Below are 24,227 nucleotides of genomic sequence, written 5' to 3'. Positions count from 1 at the left end.
TCTTCTTCTCTGTAGAAGACTCCTACTCTCATTATACCTTTGCTTCAACCTAACTCATACAATACAGATTCTTTACTAGCATGCTTAATTTCTGAATTTGCAAAAGCTTTTGTAACACTCAAACTGCCTTTGATAAGAAGAATGACCCCACTACTACTTCTATCTTCTCTAACCTTCCTAAATACATTGTACACACAAGAGTGAAACTTAACATCCCCTATTTCAGGCTGACATGCCATTTCAGTTAGTCCTCATGTGCCTGCACTCACTGTCATAACTAAAGCTCAAATTCATTCCTTTTATTTAAGATACTCCTGACAACACACTATATATACAAAGTTAAAGCAGTGTTTTTGTACAGTATACAAACCTAACACACCCCTTGAAGAGCTGTTTAAGCTTATTTCCTTAGCAACAGATTCTCCTTTGAACCATCACTACCTTACTTAGACCATCTTTCCAATAATGGCTGCTGTGGTGACAAACAAACAAACAACTCTTTAGATGTATTTAAGCATTACTTAAATGTAATGTACATATAAATGCACATCTATATTATACCTGTCCCCCTCTACATTTGGGCAGTTTCTCCTGAACCCTTAAGGTATCAATAATACTGGCAAATGCCTTTGAACCACCTTTATTCAAATGTATCCCATATTTACAAAACAGTTTCCTTCTACTTACAAGTGGATTCAATGTACAATTAGGCTTAATTAACACATTCAATTAAATACAAATAAGAATAGAAAATTTTTAAAAACTGCTGGGTATATCATTTTTAAAATTTCAGAAAACTGGGACATTTGTGTTTCCAAAAGAAAAAATATTGGAACCCCAGGACAAAACACTGAAAACTGATGTAATGGTAGTGATTTTAAAACTTTTATTAAAAAAAATAAAAAGTAGGAATTTTCTATTCTTATCCATAATAGCTGCAATGGAATACACCAACCATATAATGGAAACTTTATTAAAATAAAAATAATATTATAATATAAGACTGGATCAAATTAAAGATGATAAAATAAAATACGCTGATTGTACAAAAGCAGTAAAATAATAAATAAAATATAAAGGATAGCAATTGCACTATACAGAATAAAAGTGGAAAAAAAAAAATTTTTTTTTCACTTTAAAAAACTTTTAAAAAAAACGTAGCTTTCAGAGGCTAAATCTTTTACATTTAATCACTGCTTTTACAAATTTACTTTCAACTCCAGTACACCAGGTGCAGTGTTTCTGACCTTGCACATGGAGTATATCCAGGATCACTAACCATCCTACCATCATATGAAGGTGAAAGCAGCAGAACAACAAGACTTTGCTGAAATTCAGTCCCCTTGGCTCACAAGCTGAGACTTGAATGTCAGTTCTGTCAGCATTTTAGACTCCCAGGTAGCAGCCCTAGCATCATACCTGGAAGGATGTCTTCTCTTTGAGATCTCATGGATTTTGTTTGCCATTCCATACATAATGAAAATGTTGAAAGAATATTTTTAGAAATAAATGTTCAGTGGTCAGCTAAACAAATCAGTCCAGATGAAAAAAACAATTTTATTTTTATATAAATTTAACATGCAGAGATTTTTATAAGATGATCAAAATATGATTATGAAGAAAGAAATTCAAAAAACTATTATTGACTAAAAATTTAGCTTTTGGTTTATTTTATCACAATACTGCTTAATTATTCCTGAAATATGTTAATGTACTTATTTTTACAATATATTAATGTATATACATATATTTATTTATCATAAATAAGATATATTACACTTTCTTTTTTTATAAAGATTATTATTTATTTATTTATTTTTTTTTAGAGAGACATTACCTAAACATGGCAAGTTCTCGCATTCCGAGTTTCTTTAAATTTTGTTTCAGATTTTAGGTTTTATAATTCTTTTTTTTTTTTTTTTTTTTGGTTATGGTCATAAGTATCTGGTCACTATTACCAGTACATCTCTCATCCATTAGCAAATGACTAAAAAAAATTCAGTGAAAATTATTCATACATAGCCATTACAATAAGCTTTTAAATAAGAGGTACTACAGTAGACTGTTGAGGCACCTCCATAGCCAGGTGGGCAGGGGAAGACCCTGGTCTAATCAAGAAGCACATGCTTCTTGATTAGACCAGGGTTCGAGCCCGTGACCACTAAATACAGAGGATGCAGAAGGTCAGGGAATGAACGGAACATATCCCCAGCCCAGATAAAGGGTGACGGTTGGCGTCAGGAAGGTCATCCAGCCGTAAAAATTTCATGCCAAAACAGTAAAAACGCTGACCTCATATATATATATATATAAAATGGGAAAAAGGCAAGGACAAAAAAAAACAACAGTAGACTGTTGAAATAACAGCACCCCAAATAACGGAACATTTGAGCAAAGGGCACATTGAGATCTTGCAGTGCCGAAAAAAGTCACATGATTACTGTAACTGTTTATGTTCACATTTTGAAAACAAATTCTGTACTAATATCAGATTATACCACTGTTTTACTTTTCTTTTTTTAATTAAAAACCCCTCATTATGGCTTCTAAAGTTAATAAACCTTATACACAGAAGAAAAGAAAAACATTAAAGCTTAGTGACAAACTTCATATAATCCAAACTATCACATTAGTCACCCAGAAAGTTAATTCATATACCCATGTGAGAGTGTCTGTGAATTGCATGTATTCTCTGGTCAATTTTCCTGTTTTGCTGGACGAAAAATCCCAGTTTTTGGGGAGAAACCTTGCTATCTACACCTGAGACCAACTAACTCAGCCACAGAGTGAAAAAAGCTCAGAGAAGTTCCTTGGGTCATTGATGGGATTCGAACCCGGGTCTTTTCCACCTGGCGTGGGGACAGTAACGATACCACTGTGCTACCATGCAGACTAAACTTGATACAATAAAGAATATAGAATGGGGTGTAAGCAGGAGTGTATTAATGGCAGAAAATAACATTGGATCATCAATATGTTTATGTTTTTTAGGTGCAGTTAATAAAAATCGCATTCTTAATCTCCCTATTTCTTATTTAGCCTCATTATTTCTACATTAAATATATTAAAAATAAAACTTTATAGATAATGGAAAAATCAAAATAATGGCACCTTGAATCCCCAAAAGTGCCATTATTCTGAAAGTCTACCGTATTATGATGACCAGTGTGTGCATATGCCGAAATTTATTTTTTTAATATGTGATTAACAAACGAATGAGAGGAATTATCTCAATGATTACTTGAAGAATGCTTTGATGTTGACACTCACTATTTTCCAAATGAATTTAAAAAAATAACTTAAATGTATTCTCACAGCTGAAGAAAAATCGATGATCCAACATACCAGGTATCAATGGTTTAGGAAAATAGAGCATGTTAACAACAAAGCATTCTACAAGTAATCATTGAGGTAATTCCTCTCATTCATTTGTTAATTGATTATAACGTAGAACAGATTGAGCCTTGCTGCTCTTATATTTATTAATTTAATATGTGATGTACTCTAGCAGTGTTTTGTATAACAAAACACTGCTAGAGTACATCACATATATTCATATGACTATGATATATACTTCTAATATGGAAAATAAATCAATATCCTGCATGACTACCAATTATGTTAAAAATATAAAATATCTGACACAATTACTCAAAGCCTATTCTGTTAACAAATGACTCAAGGGGAGGAGGAAAATACTAGCATCTAACTTACCATTACTGACATAATTATTACATTTTATTAGCTGACTAACACTCAGTTGAATGAAGCTTTTAATTTCGTTGATGCAACTTTTCTTGACCAAAGAGCGTTCTACTTCGTTTTCTCTGCACGTGGTGGGAACCGGAATGGTCAGTACTGCTGATGTTATTGTGTAAGGACTCATGATTCCCACTGCATTATAACCACTGAATAACTGACAACGTACTATCTGAAAAAAATTAATAAAACAGTGCTTTATGCAGTTTTATTTTTTCAAAGGACATTAACTGAATAAATAAAGTCCCCTTTTACATATATATATATATATATATATATAAAAATAACTTTTATTTTCTTAATTTTTGTATTATATATATATATATATATGAAATATGAAAACAAAGAATATCTCACAGCCAAGGCCCTCCTATGAGGTTGGGTACTTACACCCCCAGCTTGCCTAGTATCCTTTAAACTCTTTTCCTTCTCTTTACATCTTTCTACTTTCTACTCTTCATTTTTCCGTCCGTTGAACTATTAGTGTAATACGAGGGTGATTCGGACATTCTCACTTTCCTCTTTCTCACTATCTTCGCCTCTGTATTTTTAACTTCTTTTCCCTCCCCTACCTTGCATTGCTTCCTTTTTCTATACCGCTACCTTGTTATTTATTTATTTATTACATACTTTCGATTTAAACTGGCGTTCTTACATACTATCGACTCAATTTATTTCCAAATACACTGCGTTACTCAATTTTCTAAATACACTGCGGTTGCGTTATTCAATTTATTTCCAAATACACTACGTTACTTAATTTATTAATCTAAATACACTGCGTTGGGGCTACCTCACTCATGTTTCTGGAGATATAAAAAAATTTTTTTTAAAAAATTTTTATTTTTTATTTATTTATTTTTTTTTATTTTAATTTTTTTTTTCCTTTTCCTTTACATTTCTTCAGCTTCTCCATCAGCATGAGTTTGCATAGAAACACAGTGTTTGGTACATGATCAGGTGTAGCCCCCTGATGAAATACCTGATCTATGTACCAATTTTTAATTTTTAATTTTTATTTTATAATTTTAATTTTTATTTTATAATTTTTATCTATCACCCTCCCCTCTTTTTCTTTCAGCTTTTGTACATATAATTGGCCTGTTAATTCGGCATTAATTCGGATTTAATTCTACTTAATAATTATTATTATTATTTTTTTTTTTTTTTTATTTATTTATTTATTTTTTTTTTTTATTTATTTATTTTTTTTTTAATAGGATCTTAACATTCTTTTTCTTTTTTTTTTTTTTTCTTCAACTAGGCTCGGCATTTTGTGTTTAATAACTTCTCCATCTATATTTTTATTTATTTATTTATTATTTTTTTTAATTTTTTTTTTATATATTTATATATTTATATATATATATATATATATATATATATATATATATATATATTTTTTTTTTTTTTTACTATTTTTCTTAACTGCTTCATTATTCTAACTTATATATATAAACAAGAGATTTTTGAGGGGGAGGGGTAATTAATCACAACTTCAAAATAGAAAGATCAAATATACTGACTCTTGAACAAGACATAAGGAAGTTGACTGTTAATGGAAAACAGTTGGATGTAATATAACTGAACATCAAGATTTCTGATTCTCTGCTCCATTAAGGTGATGGCACACAAACTGTAGTTAATGAGATTCATAGGATCTTCTTAATATTTTTTCATGATTTTTTTTAAGAGATAAATATGTAGAAGATTGATTTAATTCCAATCTCATATTTTTCATTACTAATGTTCCACAAGGCTCTTTTCTAGATACACTACTGTTTGGTTTATTGTTTTAATATCTAAGTGCCAATCTAGATAAATTTTTTCAACTTCATTTATGCTGACAAGCTTGTTTTCAAATGAATTGCAAAGAGAGATTTTGGCCTTAACTGTCCAACTTTAATATAAATTTATATAAATTTATATTAAATAAATTTAATGTAAATTTAAAATTTTAATTTATATAAAATTAATAAATAATTTTATTAATTGATGGGATTTTTTAACTTAGGAGGATCGAAATAGATCTATTTATAAACAAAAAAATTTAACCTGTTCCGGAACTGTCAGATCTCAAATAGTTGTGGCACCTTGCTTTTTAACAGATGTATGTGAACACCTGAATTTTCTTAATATGAAACTACAACGATGAGACAAACTTATCAATGAACTATATTATAATGTCAAAGCATTTTAAACTAAACTGGAGTTATTTAAAAGTCAATTACTTCAGAATAATTTTTCACACTTTCCATATTGCGATAATTTATCTAAAAATATGCCTAGTTATAATTTTTCCACTGAAAATTTTTGTTCAATACATTATTTTGTTGAAGGAAAATTTTGCAGCTACGTTCCATTTGACATACCCTTCAAAGATGTTGATGAGAATTTACAATTAGAGTTGGTAGATCTTCAATGTAATATGCACTGAAGACAATATTTAAAAATGAAAATCTAATTCAATTTTATTCAACATTATCCGAGTCAGATAATCCAAAAATTAAAATGACCTATTGATGCAAGAAAGGTTGCATCAATTTTCGGAAGTACATATATATGTGAGCAGACCTTTTCAAAAATGAAATATGTAAAATCAAAATATGATCACATCTAACTGACCTACATCCATCCATTCGCTCCAAAAGTTTGTATAGGTTCTTTCTTAAATTTATTTAAACTATCAGCTTCCACGATGACATATGGAAGTTTGTTCCAGCAATCAACTACCCGCTGGCTATTCTACAACTGTCTTTCCTCAATTTGAGTTTATGCTTCCTCAAATGTGTAATCTGAGCAACCTCTTTATTAAAACATCTTTGTTCCCTTGAAGTCAAGTTGAAGAATCCCATTAGCATTTAGCCCGCTCAAACCCTTATACATCTCAATCAGATCATCTCGCAGGTACCCAGTCTCCAAATACTGCAATTTGCAGAACTTAATTGTGGAATCAATTTTCGGAAGTACATGTGAACAGACTTTTTCAAAAATGAAATAGGTAAAATGAAAAATACGATCACGTCTAACTAACCTGCATTTACATGACTTTTTAAGAACTGAAACTAGTACTTTAAAAACTCGATATTACAAAACTTAGTAGCACTCTACAACCACATTCATCACATTAACTATAATTTTGTGTATTACTAACTGTACTTTTGTGATTAGTAAAATAAATAAGTAATAATTAAAATTTGATACAGACAAACTGGTATATTTTATATTACATATTCATCAATTTATATTTGAATCTGCAGATATAGGTAGGTATAAATTTGTTTCTCTGCATAATATTAAACTTATGCAGAGAATGTCATTTTCAGTAATTAGGAATTTTCTCTGTCCAACCAAATATTCCAAAAATTCATACATGGCCCACTTCTCTAAGTTTGGGGACCCCTGTTATACAGCATCAGCCAAAAAAAAAAAAAAAACCCAACACTTCCCATTTCGTTCATCCATCCATTCACTCGAAAAGTTTGTACAGTTCTTCTTTGAATTTATATAAGCTATCAACTTCCACAACGACATATGCAAGTTTGTTCCAGCAATCAACTACCCGCTGGCTAAAGGCAAATTTCCACACGTCTATTCAACAACTGTCTTTCCTCAATTTGAGTTTATGCCCCCTCAAATGTGTAATATTATTATTGGTTATTAGGATTTTTATGGCGCATCAGCATCTAAGGCTATAGTGCCCCTCAAATGTGTAATATAAGCAGGAGGAAGAATCCCATCAGCATTCAGCCTGCTCAACCCATTCAAGGCCTTATACGTGTCAATCAGATCATCTCGCAAGTGCCTAGTCTCCAGATGCTGCAATTTGCAGAACTTAAATGTTTCTTGGTAAGAGAAACCAGTTATTCTTTTCACCAATCTCGTTGCCCCTCATGTACTTGTTCTAACAACTCTACATCCTTCCTAAAATGAGGCCTTCAGACTGGTATGCAGTACTCAAGGTGTGTGGCCTGACCATTGTCATATACAAAGGAATAATCACTTCGTTATCCATGCCAGCAAAATTCCTGTATATCATTGACAAGAATCCATGGACTGCTCGAGCATTCTGTCTGCACTGCTCAGAAAACTTCATATCTGACTGCACAATTATCTCCAGGTCATTTTCATTCTCTACTACCCTGAGTGTAGTACCACACAGTTGGTACATTTCTCTGGTGTTACAGCTACCCATATCAGACTCATAGTAAGAGGAAGAATCCCATTAGCATTTAGCCTGCTCAAACCATTCAAGGCCTTATATGTGTCAATCAGATCATCTCACAGGTGCCTAGTATCCAGATGCTGCAGTACTTTGCACTTGACAAACTTCAGTTGCCACTTCTCAGCTGGCCCAAGTTTTGTAGATCCTGTTGCAGTAGCATACTATCATTACTGTCATTAACAATCCCACCAACCTTTGTATCATCTGCAAACATCAACATTAAGCCTGATAACACCATCAATATCACTGATAAATATGCAAAACAACAATGGGTCCAACACCAAACCCCGGGGGACTCCATTAATAACATTAGTCCACAAAGAGCAGTGTCCATTGATTACCACTCTGTCTTCTACCACTTAACCATCATTTTATCCATTGTAGCAAATTGCCCTTAATGCCATACTGCTCCAATTTGTATAGTAGCCTTCCATGTGCAACAGTATCAAAAGCTTTCCTGAAATCCAAGTACATGATATCAAAATTATTTTTTGCATCCAGTTCCTTTGTGACCACATCATAGTATCCAATCAAATTGGTCAAACAAGACTTCCCCTTAACAAACACATGCTGTTTGAATTATTGCTACAGTCTTGTCTAGATAATCCTGCAATGCTTCTTTAACCAGTGACTCAATTATTTTCCCTGGAACAGAGGTTAAACTAACAGGTTTGTAATTACTCGTGTCAGCTGCTTATCATAGTATCTCTTATTCCTACTCCTACTCATAGATGATCTATAGAGCTTCTTAATGTATCGTAATGTAATTGACTTAATAATGAAAATAGCAATAAGAGCTTAATTGATGGTAGTCACCCCAATTGATCTGCTTATTACATGGTATTGAAGTAGAAATGAAGTTTAAAATAAGTTAAAATAAATAAATACGGAATTGTTAAAAACTATAATTAAAATTTGCTCAAGGAAGAAGAAGTGCACTACCTCGTCCCTGGTTGTCATTTATAAAATATTAATATGAGAACAAGGTGAAGCCAATAGTCACAATGAGCGACTTTCGTGTAAAACATCTTCGGTTGGCAATGATAGGAGAAAAGGAATTGTGTATTTAAAGAATGTCATAGAAATGGTGTCGCCATAACACTAAATTTAACGTTCTAAACACGAAACTGCCAACCAACCTTTCACCAGTCTGGAACCTTACACACATAAGGTTCCCACATCTTGAAATGCATTATGGGAACATGGATTCTTTAAATACACAATTCCTTTTCTCCTATCATGCCAACCGAAGATGTTTTACATGAAAGTCGCTCATTGTGACTATTGGCTTCATCTTGTTCTCATATTAATATTTTATAAATGACAACCAGGGACGAGGTAGTGCACTTCTTCCTTGGGCAAATTTTAATTACAGATTTTAACAATTCCGTATTTATTTATTTTAACTTATTTTAAACTTCATTTCCACTTCAATACCATGTAACTAAGCAGATCAATTGAGGTGAGTACCGTCACTTAAGCTCTTATTCCTACTCCTATTCTCATTTTTGTTTTTCCAATGCTTATATCATGCCAAACTAACTCAACATTACACTGGCAAACCATGTCAACTGGGTGCCTGTCTTAGAGTCTACATGATTTTTAGGTCTGTTGAATAGGAAATGGAAAAATTCCTGGTGATAATCTGTGTGAATGTCACACAGGGCAATACTTATGATACAATGATGGGTTTCACAACAGAGATGAATTAGTAATGCCTTGTCTTGTGGAAACATCCCAAGGTAAAAACGTCAACTCCAAACACTACAATGTGGCAGTAACACTTCTTTGCCTTATAAACACTAATGCAATCAGCACTATAGAAATCTCACATTATGGTTACAAGATTTATAATTTTTTTTTTTTTTTTTATTTTGTCTCAAAAAAACTTCAACACAGATTGCATAGGTATGTATGTGAATGTGAAAACCATATTTTTTCTGTTAAGCTTCATTTTTTTAGTTATTAATTTTTTAAATATGATCAGCAAATCTATAATGACCTGTATTTAAAATCAAGTTTCTCATTCCTATATATACATTTTTTTTTTTTTTTATGTATATGTATGTTTGTTTGTTTTGATTTTTTGGCAAAAGAGCACTGGCTATACTGTCTTTGACTTTTTGCACCGGGAGTGCAACTGTTATCTTTTTTCTGTCTGTTGAATCTGAATCAGAGAGACAACTTGAGCTGGGTTGAAGTGTTCCACAATTGCTCCTTTTTGTCCTGAGAGTGTACTTTCTACCCAGGTTACCAGCTTTGGCAAAAGAAGGCAGAAGTGGTGCCATCTAATGACCAAGCAGCTGGTAGTTTATGGATTAGTGATTAGTCTTCTTAATGAACAAAAAGAAATTAACAGCCGATTTTCTTACAAGTCTTTGGTTACTTTCTCTCTTTATTAGAGCATTTTGGTTTTAGCATCTCTTTATTAGAGTGTTTTGGTTTTAGCATCTCTTTGAAATTATAGTATTGTATTTTATATGGAGCTCACTATAAATTACAGTTGAAATTGCTTAGTCACTAAATCACTTGGCACTCAGGGCCTATATGTATGAAGCTCTATATATAGTCAAGGCTGAACTAGACAAACTTTTGAAGTGAAGGGATGGGTGAAATAAGGGTTTTTTTTTTTTTTTTTTTCTTTTTGTTTGGCTGATGCTATATAAGCTTGCTTTCTTGCATCATATGCCTCTACTAATGCTAATACAGTCGATTCCGGTTATTTGGGACACATCGGGATTAGTGCATTTTGGCCCGATTAAGCGGAAAAAATGTAAAAATACAATGGACCCCCGCTTTACAATTGGCTCACTGTACAATCAAATCACGTTACGGTGGAATCACCATAGTACCATTCACTATACGATGTGTAGTGAGTGCCGGCCATTGTGATCACGTTTGTGAATTGAATTTTAATTTTATTAAATAGCGATTCTAATTAGCAAAAATATGAGGAACATTATCCACAGGCTATAAAAGTAAAGATATATTAAGCACAAATTTACCCTTTATTACCTTACCAATTAAAAAATTAAATGATATGTGATAATCGGAATAATTAATACGTACATACTAACTAGTTGACATTTCTGTTCACTGACATTTGTGGGTGGGGGTTAAAATTTAAAACAGTAAAAAGAGAAGCAATCAATAACAAAAAAACACAGCACACACACATACACACAAATTTCAAGTAACACGATACGTGCAAGTGAGAACGGAGTAACAAGTTACAAAGCTTTAAAAATAGGAATGAAGAGAAGATTCTGATAATTAATTTTTTTATATGATTCAAGATTTCATGGAAGTGTAAACACATTTCACCATAATAACCCAAAGAATTCTAGCTGTCGGCATTATCACAAATTCAATAAGATCGAATTTCCTATCTGTTTATGATAGATTGCACTAACAGAGAAGCCCAATAAACAGGTGACTGCTAATTGATTTTATTGTTTTATGGTTGTGACCTCCAGAAATCTGACCAAACATGGTACGGTCGGAGAAAATTATAGGGTAACCTCCAGTGCCTCGATTGGAACAACCTGCCGTTTAATCGGGACAGGTCTCCTGCCCCGATTAAACGGCAGGTTGTCCCAATCGAGGGTTGTCCCAGCCCTTTCCAGCTCATCCCAAAGATGTTCAATAGGATTGAGATCCAGGGACTGAGCAGGCCACTGTAGCAAAGAAAAGTCATCGTCACGTTTAATCGGGGCAGGAGACCTGCCCCGATTAAACGGCAGGTTGTCCCAATTAAGCAAAGTAAACCCTGGCTATTTTCTCGATTGGGTTCTTTTTTTTTAAGGTTTGCCCCAAATAAAAGGCTGCCCCGATTAACCAGTGACCCAAATAACAGGAATCCACTGTATATACATATAGTTGTTTTATATTATCATGTCTGACCACTACTGTGCAAGGTGGTGGGGGCAGTGTTATGGTGTGGGGAATGTTTTCTTGGTACACGTTGGGTCCATTGATACCCGTAGATTCAAGTCTGAATGCCACATCTTGCCTAAACATCATTGCTGACCAAGTGCATCCATTCGTGTTGACAGTTTATCCTCAGTCAGATGGTTACTTCCAGCAGGATAAGCTGCAGTGCACAAAGCCTGAATCACTATGGAATATATATATATATATATATATATATATATATATATATATATATATATATATATATATATATATATATATATATATATATATCAGTTGAGTTTGTGTGTGCATGTTATAGTGGTCTATTTATAAATATAAGAAAATCTGTACACGTGTATATACACTGTGCTGCCACTTTATTAGGTATACCTACCTAATAAAGTGGCAGCACAGTGTTGAGCCTTCAAAATAGCCTGAATTCGTCTAGGCATGGATTGAACAAGATGCTGAAAACGTTGTGCAGGAATGGAGTACCATGCAAACATGAGTGTGCCATGAAGTTCCTTGAGATTCAACGGAGGTGTAGGCCTGCAGCGAACAGCCCTTTCCAGCTCATCCCAAAGATATTCAATAGGATTGAGATCCAGGGACTGAGCAGGCCACTGTAGCAAAGAAAAGTCATTGTCATGTTCCTGGAACCATTCCATAGTGATTCAGGCTTTGTGCACTGCAGCTTATCCTGCTGGAAGTAACCATCTGACTGAGGATAAACTGTCAACACGAATGGATGCACTTGGTCAGCAATGATGTTTAGGCAAGATGTGGCATTCAGACTTGAATCTACGGGTATCAATGGACCCAACGTGTACCAAGAAAACATTCCCCACACCATAACACTGCCCCCACCACCTTGCACAGTAGTGGTCAGACATGATGGGTCCATAGTTTTGTGTTGTTTTCGCCAAATTCTGAGGCTTCCATCAACATGATGCACCAGGAACTTTGACTAGTCAGACCAAACAACTGTTTTCCAATCCTCGATAGTCCAGTGCAGGTGTTGCTGTGCCCACAGGAGGCATGCTCTCGTTCTTCATTAATAATAAAGGTATGCGATGTGGCAGTCGGCTATTGTAGCCTATTCGCGACAAAGTGCGACTAGTGGTCCATTGCGATATTTTGTTATGTGCACCAAGGTTGTATTCTGACGTGATGTGCAATATTGTGGCCCATCTGTTTTCTTCCGCAATTCTAGCCATCCTCCTCTGACCTCTCCCATCAACAAGCAATTTTCTTCCACAGGAGTGCCGATGAGAGGATGTTTTCTATTTGTTGCACCATTCTCGATACACCCTTGAAACTGTGGTGCATGAAAGTTCAGAACTGCCATTTCAGAGATGCTTTGTTCAGCACGTCTTGCACCTACTACCATGCCACATTTGAAGTCAGTTGTTTTTTTTTTTTTTTTTTTTTTTTTAGGAGCATTAGCAACTAAGGCCATATTGCTCAGGGATATGCGGTGGTCCTTCACTGACCTTTCCACATCCTCCATATTTGGTGGCGACAGGCTCGAACCCCGGTCTAATCAAGAAGCGTGTGCTACACACTGCTGCTCCTTCCCACCTGGCTACAGAGGCGCCATTTGAAGTCAGTTAGATCACTCCTTTTCTCCATTCTTGCTACGTTTTTAAGCTTAACTGATACTAGAATGGCTGTTTTGCTGCATTTATATCCACAACTGTGGTCATGTGACTTGCAACATTGTGGGACAGACCATTTGTGTGCACAGCAGGGATGTACCTAATAAAGTGGCAGCACAGTGTATATTCACTATAGAGGAAAACATGGTTTCTCCCCAAAAGCATGTTAACTTTTCAAACAGTCATATTTGCATCAGACTTACAGCTTTGTCATCTACTTTTTTGATTATTATTAATAATCTAAAAAGTAGATGACAAAACCGCAAGTCTAATGCAGCAGAGTTAACATCTCTGTGGTGGTGGTGGTGCTGCTGCCTTACTGCACAGATCCACTAGCATCAAAGACAGCTCACACTGATTTTGTGATTGTAACAGGAAGAAAACGTTTACCATATCAGAGTTATAACTTGTCCTCTGTCATATTTTTGTGGCCTACAACATTTAAACTGAATTATTTGGGCTGTATTATTAATAATCTGAAAAATTAATGACAAGGCTAGTGATATAGTGCTGTTTTACCGCACAGATCCACTGTGCAGTAAAACAGCACTATGTCAAAATCAGTCCATAACTGTTTCTCGATTTTAACAAGAAAACTTTTGCCATATCATAGTTATACCTTGTATTCTGTTGTGATTTTATCACCTGCAGAATGTGAACTGCCCAATAAATGGAATGGCCTTAATACTCTCAGCAAAACAAAGTTTTTAATACCACATGTTGTCTTGGTTATTGAACTAATTTTAAACAAATGACATCACCATTTATTTAAAATAATGAAGCACTGCTATATTAGCCTGAATTAGGATTGACTTGGTCCTTCATTATACATGTGATTTCTGGTAATGAATCTAACAGTATTAGAATGACTAAATAACACAGTATTTCTTGTTCACAGAAATAAATTTTAATCATAATTAGTTCCTCAAATTCTTAGCTCTTACCAAAACTAAATTCTGAGATGCCATTTCTTCCAACAACTGACTAAATGTGTGAAAACTTTGCAAATGGTCACAAAATACTGCAGTACACATATATGTTCTTCCTTTAAGTGGAAATGAAGTTGAACTGGGAGCAGTACCTTGTATGCATAACTGTTTAAAGGTCATCTGATAATTATCTGATGCATTTAAAATCTTCACACCATTCGTGGGTTGAGATGTATGTTCAACAGAAGCTCCATCTTTCTTTGTAAAACAAGTCCTATACAAGTAATATAAAAAAAAAAAAATTTTAAAGTCAATTCCTACTTAGGTTAACAAAGAAAAATTTTATTTTAGTTACTTTTTATTAAATAATTACAATTAATATAAATATGTATATACATATGACAGAATCACAATATTAAGTGGCAAAATAGAAAGCAAATTTCCTTGCAATTTTCAATTTTCCTTTCTATATATGGTGTTGGACTATTATTTTTATTCACATGTTTTATTTTCCATTTTGTTCCCTCCTTGACTCAGACTAGAACTCAGAATGAAAAAAGAATCTGAAAAAGAAATTTTTTTCCAGCGATCTACACGCTTCACCACTGACAGTATTTATTCCTAAATTTATATACTGCTAAATATCTTACATAAGATAAATTTTTTTCTCCCATATAAAACTAAAATTAATTAATTAAATTTAATTAATGAATTAATATTTGAAAAAACTGTATTAACATCAAGTGTCATCCACTACAAGTTTTAAAAAATGTATTTGAACTTGAGTGGATGAATAACAAAAATTTATCAAAAAATTATTGATTTTTGCAAGAATTCAACTCGCATTCTTCACCTTCACGTGAAAAATACTGAAATCCTTGCATTTTACCGATTGAGCTACTGCCTGTTGATTTCAATTTTATTCCTAAATTTATATCCTGCTAAATATCTTATATAAGAGAATTTTTTTTCTCCCATATAAAGCTAAGATTAATTAATTAAATTTAATTAATGAATTAATATTTGAAAAAACTGTATTAACATCAAGTGTCATCGACTACAAGTTTAAAAAAATTTATTTGAACTTGAGTGGATGAATAAAAAGTATTTTATTAACGATTGAAAATTTGAACAAGATATATAAATATATATAGGGAGAGTGTGAACTAATAGTAGGAATTGAAAAAAATAACAGTATTTAATATTTTAAACAATGAAGTATTAAAAATAAACACTAGAATTGGAATCCAATAGTAATAATTTTTTTAAATCTTAATATTTTTAAAAATAATCAGCTTACGAGACACATTCATAGAAAAACTAAACACACAGAAATTGCACTATCCTTAGTGTCTAAATATCTATATTGAACGTCAGTCAATAATGCAAAAAAGTATTTTTATAATGATACTGATTTAAAAATAGAATTACAGAACTAATTAATGCCTTCTTAAACAGAAAATATCATTCAAAATTAATCCAAAGCACCATATTAGAAGTTATGGCATAGATTTTAAAACCCCATGGACATACACACACTAAATAACATCCAACTTATTTTGCTGTATCATAGTCAAAAAGCCCATTATCTAAAAAACATTTTTTCTCAGAAATAAATATTATTCTGATCTTTACTGTTTTTAAACTGGATCCTCAGTTCAACAATTACCAAGATTCTTTCAGTTATAACATTCATGACATCATCAATATAATCTACTTGATTTAATGCCATTCTGGTTGCAATACATGTTACACTGGCATACCATTATAAAATACAGATCCAACATGACATTTAACACTAGAGCATATTACTACCAATTAGTTTTCATACCAATTACTCCAGTTTCTACCTCGGTTTAGTAGACTCGGCATAAATTTTTATTAAAATCTATGCTACAAGTTACTAACATATGAAGCATTAGCCACCAAGTGCTTCTGGTGAAATTCAATGTTCAATGCCGTTAATGTTTGGCTACCTGCAGATATGCAATTAAGCCATATAAAAATTTACATTACACATGGAAGCTAAACCACTTAAATTGAGCTCTCTTCTCATTTCTAACATTTGAACCAATTCATGAAGCTTCATGAAAGCCCGCTATAAGGATTCATGGTCCTCTAAGTTTTTTAGATGTTTTTTTTTCTTTCTTTTTTTTTTTTTTGTTTTTAACAATGAACTTTCTGAAAAAAGCACACTTATTTCAGGGGGTTTGAAGTTTCTTTTAATTTACACTCCTTTAATTCTCCAGTATTTTAATTTCATCCTTTCCAAACACATTAAGCCTTATGATTAGAAAAACAGGCAAGTCACATACATATTTAGAGAGGCTTTAGTTGATTCTCTTGACATTTAAGTTTTTTTTTCAAAATGTTTACATTCCAATTTTATAAATCATTAGTTCATAAAAGTCACAAGCAACAATAATTTTAACACGAGTAACCGTTTTGTGTAACTTATATATTAATGATCATTTGAAAAAAAATCCCTATTCATATAAAAATTACATTTTTATATACAGATTATCCCGTTTAGCATCAATAGTTGTATTCCTAAAAAGCGGAACAATTTTTCCCCCCATGACAACTACTCTATAAACTGAATGTGTATAATTTTAGACACAAATGTAATCAGAAGCTTAACCAAGAATGCAACCAAATATATGCTTAACATTCCTAAAGTGAACATCACTTAACACAATATAAATACACAAAATAAAAGAATAAGATAAAAACACAATATAAATATGAATTTAGTGTCATATTCCCAAATCATAAAGATATAATACATGAGAAATAACAACAGATTATTTCCTACCATCATTTCATAAGCATTTTAACTCATGCTCATTAAGAGTAGAATAACTTATACTGAATTATATACAGAAAATGAGTAGTACCCAACTACCAAACTATTTGGGGAGTACAATGTGTACAGATAGACAGAATAGGAAGGGAGGAGGGGTTATGCTATTAGTTAAAAAACACATAAAATCCAAGGAAGTAAAGCCAGTAGACATCGCTTACGAGTCAGTTAGATGTGACATAAGAATTGGGAGATCAAAATTGAGAGTAGGAGTGTGTTATAGGCCTAATGACTCTGATGAGTATAACAAACAACTGTACTGTCAAATGAGTGGGCCAGTAAATCAGAGTCTCTTATAATGGGGAATTTTAATTTCCCAGATATTGACTGAATTTGTGGATTGGTCACTCACGCACTAGCAAGGCTTTTGTGGATTTATTGGATGATTGTTTTCTACATCAGCATCTGCGGGAGGCAACTAGAGAGAGTAATATTCTTTATCTGATTATCAGTAGTGATTCTTCATGCATTAAGAATCTGCATATAAAGGAACCACTAGGTGGCAGTGATCACAGTGTGCTGAAGTGGGATTTACTCAAAGAGGTAACTACCATCAGGGGTAAAGGGAAGGGTTTTTGCTTTCGTAAATGTGACTAAGGTGGTCTGAGACAGTATTTAAATTATATACAGTCGAACATGGCATCTGAGGTATCCAGCTTTTATAGTTGTGGGGAGATTTGCTGATTTAAATGTCAGTATGACTATCCGAGTAGGGACAGGCTCTCCATCTTTTTTGAAAATTCTTTTTGCATGGACTACATTTTGGTTGCTTAATTAGTAGTAGTGGCATGTGATGCAAGAAAGCAAATGTATGAGCTTATGCAGCATCAGCCAAAAGAAAAAAAATCACACCATTCCCTCCAAATGCCTGTCCACTTCCTCCTTAAATTTATTCAACCTATCAACTTCCACAACGACAGATGGAAGTTTGTTCCAGCAATTAACCACCCGCTGGCTAAAGGCAAATTTCGCACATCTATTCTACATCTGTCTTTTCTTAATTTAAATTTATGCCCCCTTAGGTTCGTAATCTGAACAAGTGGAAGGATCCCATCAGAATTCAGCGTGCTCAATCCATTCAAGGCCTTATATACCTCAATCAGATCACCGCGCAGGTGCTTAGTCTCCAGCCACTGCAATTTGCAGAACTTAAGCCTCTCTTGGTAAGAGGATCAATTCATTCCCCTCACCAATCTTGTTGCCCTTCTCTGTACACACTCAAGTAAATCTACATCCTTCCTAAAATGAGGCCTCCAGACCTGTACGCAGTACTCAAGGCGTGGCCTGACCATTGCCTTATACAGAGGGATAATCACCTCCTTTTCCCTGCTAGCAAAATTCCTATATATCATTGACAAAACCCCATGACCTGCCCTGGAAGCCTGTCTGCATTGCTCAGAAAACTTCGTATCTGCCTGCACAATTACTCCCAGGTCTTTTTCATTTTCTATCACCTTAACCACACAGTTGGTACGTTTCTCTGGGCTTACTTCTACCCATATGCAGTACTTTGCATTTGTCAAGGTTAAACTTCAGTTGCCACTTCTTAGCCCATCTGCCCAAATTATCTAGATCCTGTTGCAGTAGCACACTGCCATTACTGTCATTAACAACCCTGCCAACCTTTGCATCATCTGCAAACTTCGACATTAAACCTGATATACCTTCATCAATATCATTGATAAATATACAAAACAACAGTGGACCTAACACTGAACCCTGTGGGACTCCACTATTAACATTAGTCCCAGAAAAGAGCAGCACCCATTGATTACCACCCTCTGTCTTCTCGCACTTAACCATCCTTTTATCCATTATAGCAACTTACCCTTAATACCATTCTGCTCCAATTTGTACAATAGTCTTCCATGTGCAACAGTGTCAAAAGCTTTCCTGAAATCCAAATATATGATATCAAAATTATTTTTTGCATCCAGTTCCTTTGTAACCACATCATAATATCCTATCAAATTTGTCAGACAAGACTTTCCCTTAACAAACCCATGCTGTGTCTGAATTATTGCTGAAGTCTTGTCTAGATGATCCTGCACTGCATCTTTAACCAGCGACTCCATTATTTTACCCGGAACAGAAGTTAAACTAACTGGTCTGTAATTACTCGTGTCACCCTTCGATCCCCCTTTGTGAATTGGGGATACATTTGCACATCTCCAGTCCGTGGGAACCTCCCCTGAGTCCAAGGATGCTCTCATAATTATGGCTAAGGGTTTGCTTAGTTGCTTTGCCACCTCCTTTAATATAACTGGATAGATCCCATCCACCTCAGGTGCTTTTCTTACGTTTAACTTCAACAATTTCTCTTCCACTTTGCTCTCAGTTATTACAAAATCATTAAGTATCTTGCTACAATTTGATAACCTTCTGCCATTTTCAAACCTTAATAATTCCTCGTGTGAATGTAGATGCAAAATACTCATTCAGTTTGTTTGCTATCTGAGCAGGATCATCGACAGTCGAACCATCGATGTTAAGTGGACCAATCAGATTCACCCCCTTCCTTTTAGAGTTTATATAAGTAAAGAAATCCTTGCTGTTTTTCTTAGCATCTTTTGCCAAGGATTTCTCGTAATCTGCCTTCGCCTGCCGAACCTCCTTTGTGACCTGATTACAGATTAACTTATATCTGCCATAGGCTTCTGAGTCGCTTGATAATTTATATGCATCCCATGCATTTTTCTTCTCTGTTACGAGTCTCATTAGTTCATTTGACAACCATTTAGGCCTAAACCTTGAACAATATTTCTTAATAGGTATGAAACTTTTAGTAGCTTCCACGATTAATTCCTTGAATGCTTCCCACTTAGAATTTACTGTTGGTAACATCGTCAGTTGATCCCACTGTACAGAATTTAAAAACTGTTGGAGACCACTGTACTCGCCTTTACGGAAGCATAAAAACCCTTTCCTTTACCCCTGATGATAATTAAATCTTTAAGTAAATCCCACGTCAGTACACTGTGATCACTGCCATTCCTAGTGGTTCTTTTATCTGCAAATTCCTAATACATGAATGATCACTGTTGATAACCAGATCAAGAGTATTACTTTCTCTGGTTGCCTCTCGAACATGCTGCTGCAGAAAACAATCATCCAATAAATCCACAAAAGTCTGACTAGTGTGTGAGTGCCCAACCCACAAGTTCCAGTCAATATCTGGGAAGTTAAAATCCCCCATTATAAGACATTCCGATTTACTAGCCCACTCTATTTCCTCTGTACAATTGTTCATTGTACTCATTCAAGTCATTAGGCCTATAACACACTTCTACTCTAATTTTTGCTTTCGCAGTGCTTATGTCACACCAAACTGACTCAACAGTGCACTGTTCATCTATATCAACTGGATGCACTTCTTTTGATTTTATGTTTTTCTTTATTAACACCATAACACCTCCTCCCTTCCTATCCTGTCTATCCTTTCTGTACACATTGTACTCCCCAAATTCCAGTTCGGCATTCCTTATATCTGTGTGACACCACGTCTCTGATATCCCAACAATATCTGCCTTTGATGTCTTGACCAACAATTCATGGACAAGTTCTTCCTCTGATACATTTAGGAGATCCCATTCTGATATTACCCTTTAGAGGAGATCAAGGTGGCATGTAGGATAACCTTTACGAAAATTCCACCAAATATTCAATTCTAAAAGCAATCAAAACTTGAAGTACGAACAACCAAACACACAAGTCAAAGATTTACAGTGTTAATGCAACATTTTTTTATGCTCACAGCAGACCACACACACTTTGCCTTCACAATAAGGTGCAATGGTATTATCATGGCAAATCATGCAAGGAAGCAAGCTTATAGAACATCTGAAAAAAATATAAAATATAAGGGGAAAAAACCTTCCCTCATCACCTGACCAACACCTAATAATTTCTCTAATTCCTCCTTAAATTTATTCAAACTATCCATTTCCACAACACCAGATGAAAGTTTGCTGCAACAATCAACTACCACCTAACAATTTCCACACATCTACCCTGCAACCATCCTTCCTCGATTTAGACTCATTTCCTCTTATGTGTGCTATCTCAGCAAGGGTAAGGAGGATTCCATCAATGTTTAGTTTACTTAATCCATTCAAAACATTAAACACCTTGGATCTGCTTGCAGGTGCTTGGTTTCCAGACAATGCACTTTGCAGAACTGAAGTCTTTCTGGATAAGAGTACTCTTTTGTTCCCCATCACAAATCTTGATGCTCTTTTCTACACCCATTCCAACAGATCCATGTGCTTCTTAACATGGCTTCAGACCTAAATACAGTAATCAAAAAGTAGCCTTACAATTGCCTTATAAAACAGAATAATTATCTGTACATCACTGCCAAAAGCCCATGAACCCCTAGGCTAGGTCTGTGCTGCTCAGAGAAACTGATATCTGACTGCACAATTACCTCCAGATCATTTTTATTCTCCACTATCCTCACAGCACAACACCACACAATTATGGGGATTTTAATCTGGGATTACTGATATCCATACTCAGTATCTTGCATTTGTCAATAGTGAACTTCAGTTGTTACTTCTCAATCCATCTGCCTAATTTTTCTAGCTCTTTTTACAGTGGCATACCCTGATTATGGTCATTAACCATCCTGCCAACCTTTGTATTGTCTGCAATCAGACCTTATGTCTCATATATCTTCATCAATATCATTAATAAATATTGAAAACAACAAATGGCCCAGCACTGAAACTGGGGGATTCACTAATATTAGTCCAAAAAGAGCAGTACCCTTTCATATACTGATAACTACTCCCCGTCTTCTTCCACTCAATTTTATCCCCGGGGGCTCACATCTGGTGAGTATGGGCTTGGCAAACCCAGGGTCCTGAGCTGGATATCATCATTCTTCTCTTTCTTGGTGATGCTCGCTCTCTCTCTCTCTCTCACTCTCTCTCTCTCTCACACACACACACACACACAGGGGTAACTCGGGAATTTTTTTTTTTTTTTGGCTGGTGCAGCATAAGCCTCAGGCTTCCTTGTACCATATGGCTAATAATAATAATAAACTAACGCTTCATCCACAGCAGTAGCTTGCCCCTGCTGATATACTGCTCCAATTTGAATAGTGTCAGTCTTTTTTGGCGAATAGTATTAAAATCATTTCCGAAATCTAAGTATATGATGTCAATATTGCAATTTTTTTTAATCAAGTTCCTTTGTTACTGTTATTACATCATAGTAGCCAACTGGATTGGTCAGACATGATCACCCCCTTAACTGCTTCTATAGGGATGGGATACACTTAAATAGAAAGGTGTAAGAATATTTGTTGATGCTATCGAGGCAGTGTTAAGTGGATTGTAAAACTGCTAGCTTGCTGGGGGGGGGGTGGACTCAGACTACGAGATAAACAATAGCTGCAAGCAGAGGTGAAAGTGTTTATTGTACTGCTTCTATTGGAACAAGCAGTAGCCTGGAAAGCAAGGTGTTGGGGATTTCAAGACCTGCTAGGAGTCATCATGGAACAAGCACATACAGCCACTCCCTGGTTTATGTAATACTCAACTTACAGAAATTTGACTTTAAGCAAGTTTTTGCCGACCAGTGCAAACTTTAAAAAATCGTGGAAACGTATTTTGCATCCCATAGGAATAAATGGAAGTATTGTGAAAATATCATAATGTGAACTGAACCCAATAACACAGGTTTTTTTTTTTTTTTGGTAATTCATTCCAAGACCACGGGAGTTAAAATTTTCACTATATAACTAAGTTATTTATCTCTCTACAAGGTCATTTTTATAATGGAAATTGCACTACACTTTCATCGTCATCATATGTTCCATTGTAAGAATCAATTTTGAACGCCTTTGTTGATAATTTTTCTAAAGAACATTTCTGGAGGTCACAACCATAAAACAATTTGCACTTTCCGGTTTATTGGGCATTTCTGTTAGTGCAATCTATTATAAACAGGTAGTAAACTCGATCTTATTGCATTTGCGATAATCCTGATAACTGGAATTGTGTGGGTTTGTATGTTATTATGGTGAAATATGTTCCCTTTCACTGTTCCATCTTCAATCATATAAAAAATATAAATCAATTTTCAGAATCTCCTCTTCATTCCTATTTACTTATCACAACAACGAAGGAAAAGCGACCAATGGAAAGTGCATGTGGTGGCAGTGCTAAGAAACCAAACAAAAGTGATTTAGAAATGAAGATGAAAATGATTAAGTAGTACGAAATAGGACAAAATTTGTCATCTACTGCACTTGAATTAGGTCTTGCTGCTTCAACAGTGAATACTATTTAAAGGGACAGTGCATGTATAAAAGAACATGTTAAAGGATCAATTCATTTAATAATATGGATGGAAAATCATATTCAGAAGCAAGTGCCCCTGAGTCAAATGGCCATTCAAGCAAAAGCAAGAAGTATTTATGAAGATATTAAGGATAAGTACAGCGAATCTCAAGCCAAGTTCGTGACAAGCAACGGGTGGTTTAATAGGTTCAAGCATCGTGCTGGTTTCCAAAACATTAAAGTATGCGGTGAAGTCACCAGTGCCGATTCTGCAGCTGCAGAGAAATTGTGCCGTGATGGAAAAAACCCCTTCTAAATCTCCACAGCCCTCAACTTCCGCAGCAGCGTGCTTATCAGAGGGAGAGTTTATTCTGGCAATGATGCTCGAATGGTAAAACTTGCTGACGTTATGCCTGCCTCCTCTCTCTTTTTGTAATTTTATAATTTTTAGTTTTGTACACTTTTGTAATTTTTCCTGTGCATAAGATAAAAAAAATTGAATAAATAATTCTATTTACATGTTCATCGAACATTTCTTTTTTTCTTCAATCGAATTTACTTCAATCAAATTTGCGAGTGCTGCATAAG

At 34.4% G+C, this 24,227-nt stretch overlaps 1 protein-coding gene across 1 annotated transcript in view; it reads right to left on the bottom strand.

The window, feature by feature from the left end:
* LOC150083252 (treslin-like) overlaps window positions 1–24,227 on the bottom strand; it is a 265,502-nt gene that overhangs the window by 215,925 nt on the left and 25,350 nt on the right. Inside the window, exons 3-4 of the mRNA XM_090378450.1 lie at window positions 14,502–14,760; window positions 3,715–3,931 (exon numbers count right to left, since the gene is read on the bottom strand). Coding sequence (XP_090234576.1) covers window positions 3,715–3,931; window positions 14,502–14,760 — 476 coding nt within the window. The remainder of the gene's footprint in view (window positions 1–3,714; window positions 3,932–14,501; window positions 14,761–24,227) is intronic.

This window comes from Mastigoproctus giganteus, chromosome 7, assembly GCF_048544385.1.
Source record: "Mastigoproctus giganteus isolate SK-2022 chromosome 7, ASM4854438v1, whole genome shotgun sequence".
NCBI classification, from domain to species: Eukaryota; Metazoa; Arthropoda; class Arachnida; order Uropygi; family Thelyphonidae; genus Mastigoproctus; species Mastigoproctus giganteus.
This window is presented reverse-complemented; position numbering and strand designations above follow the sequence as displayed.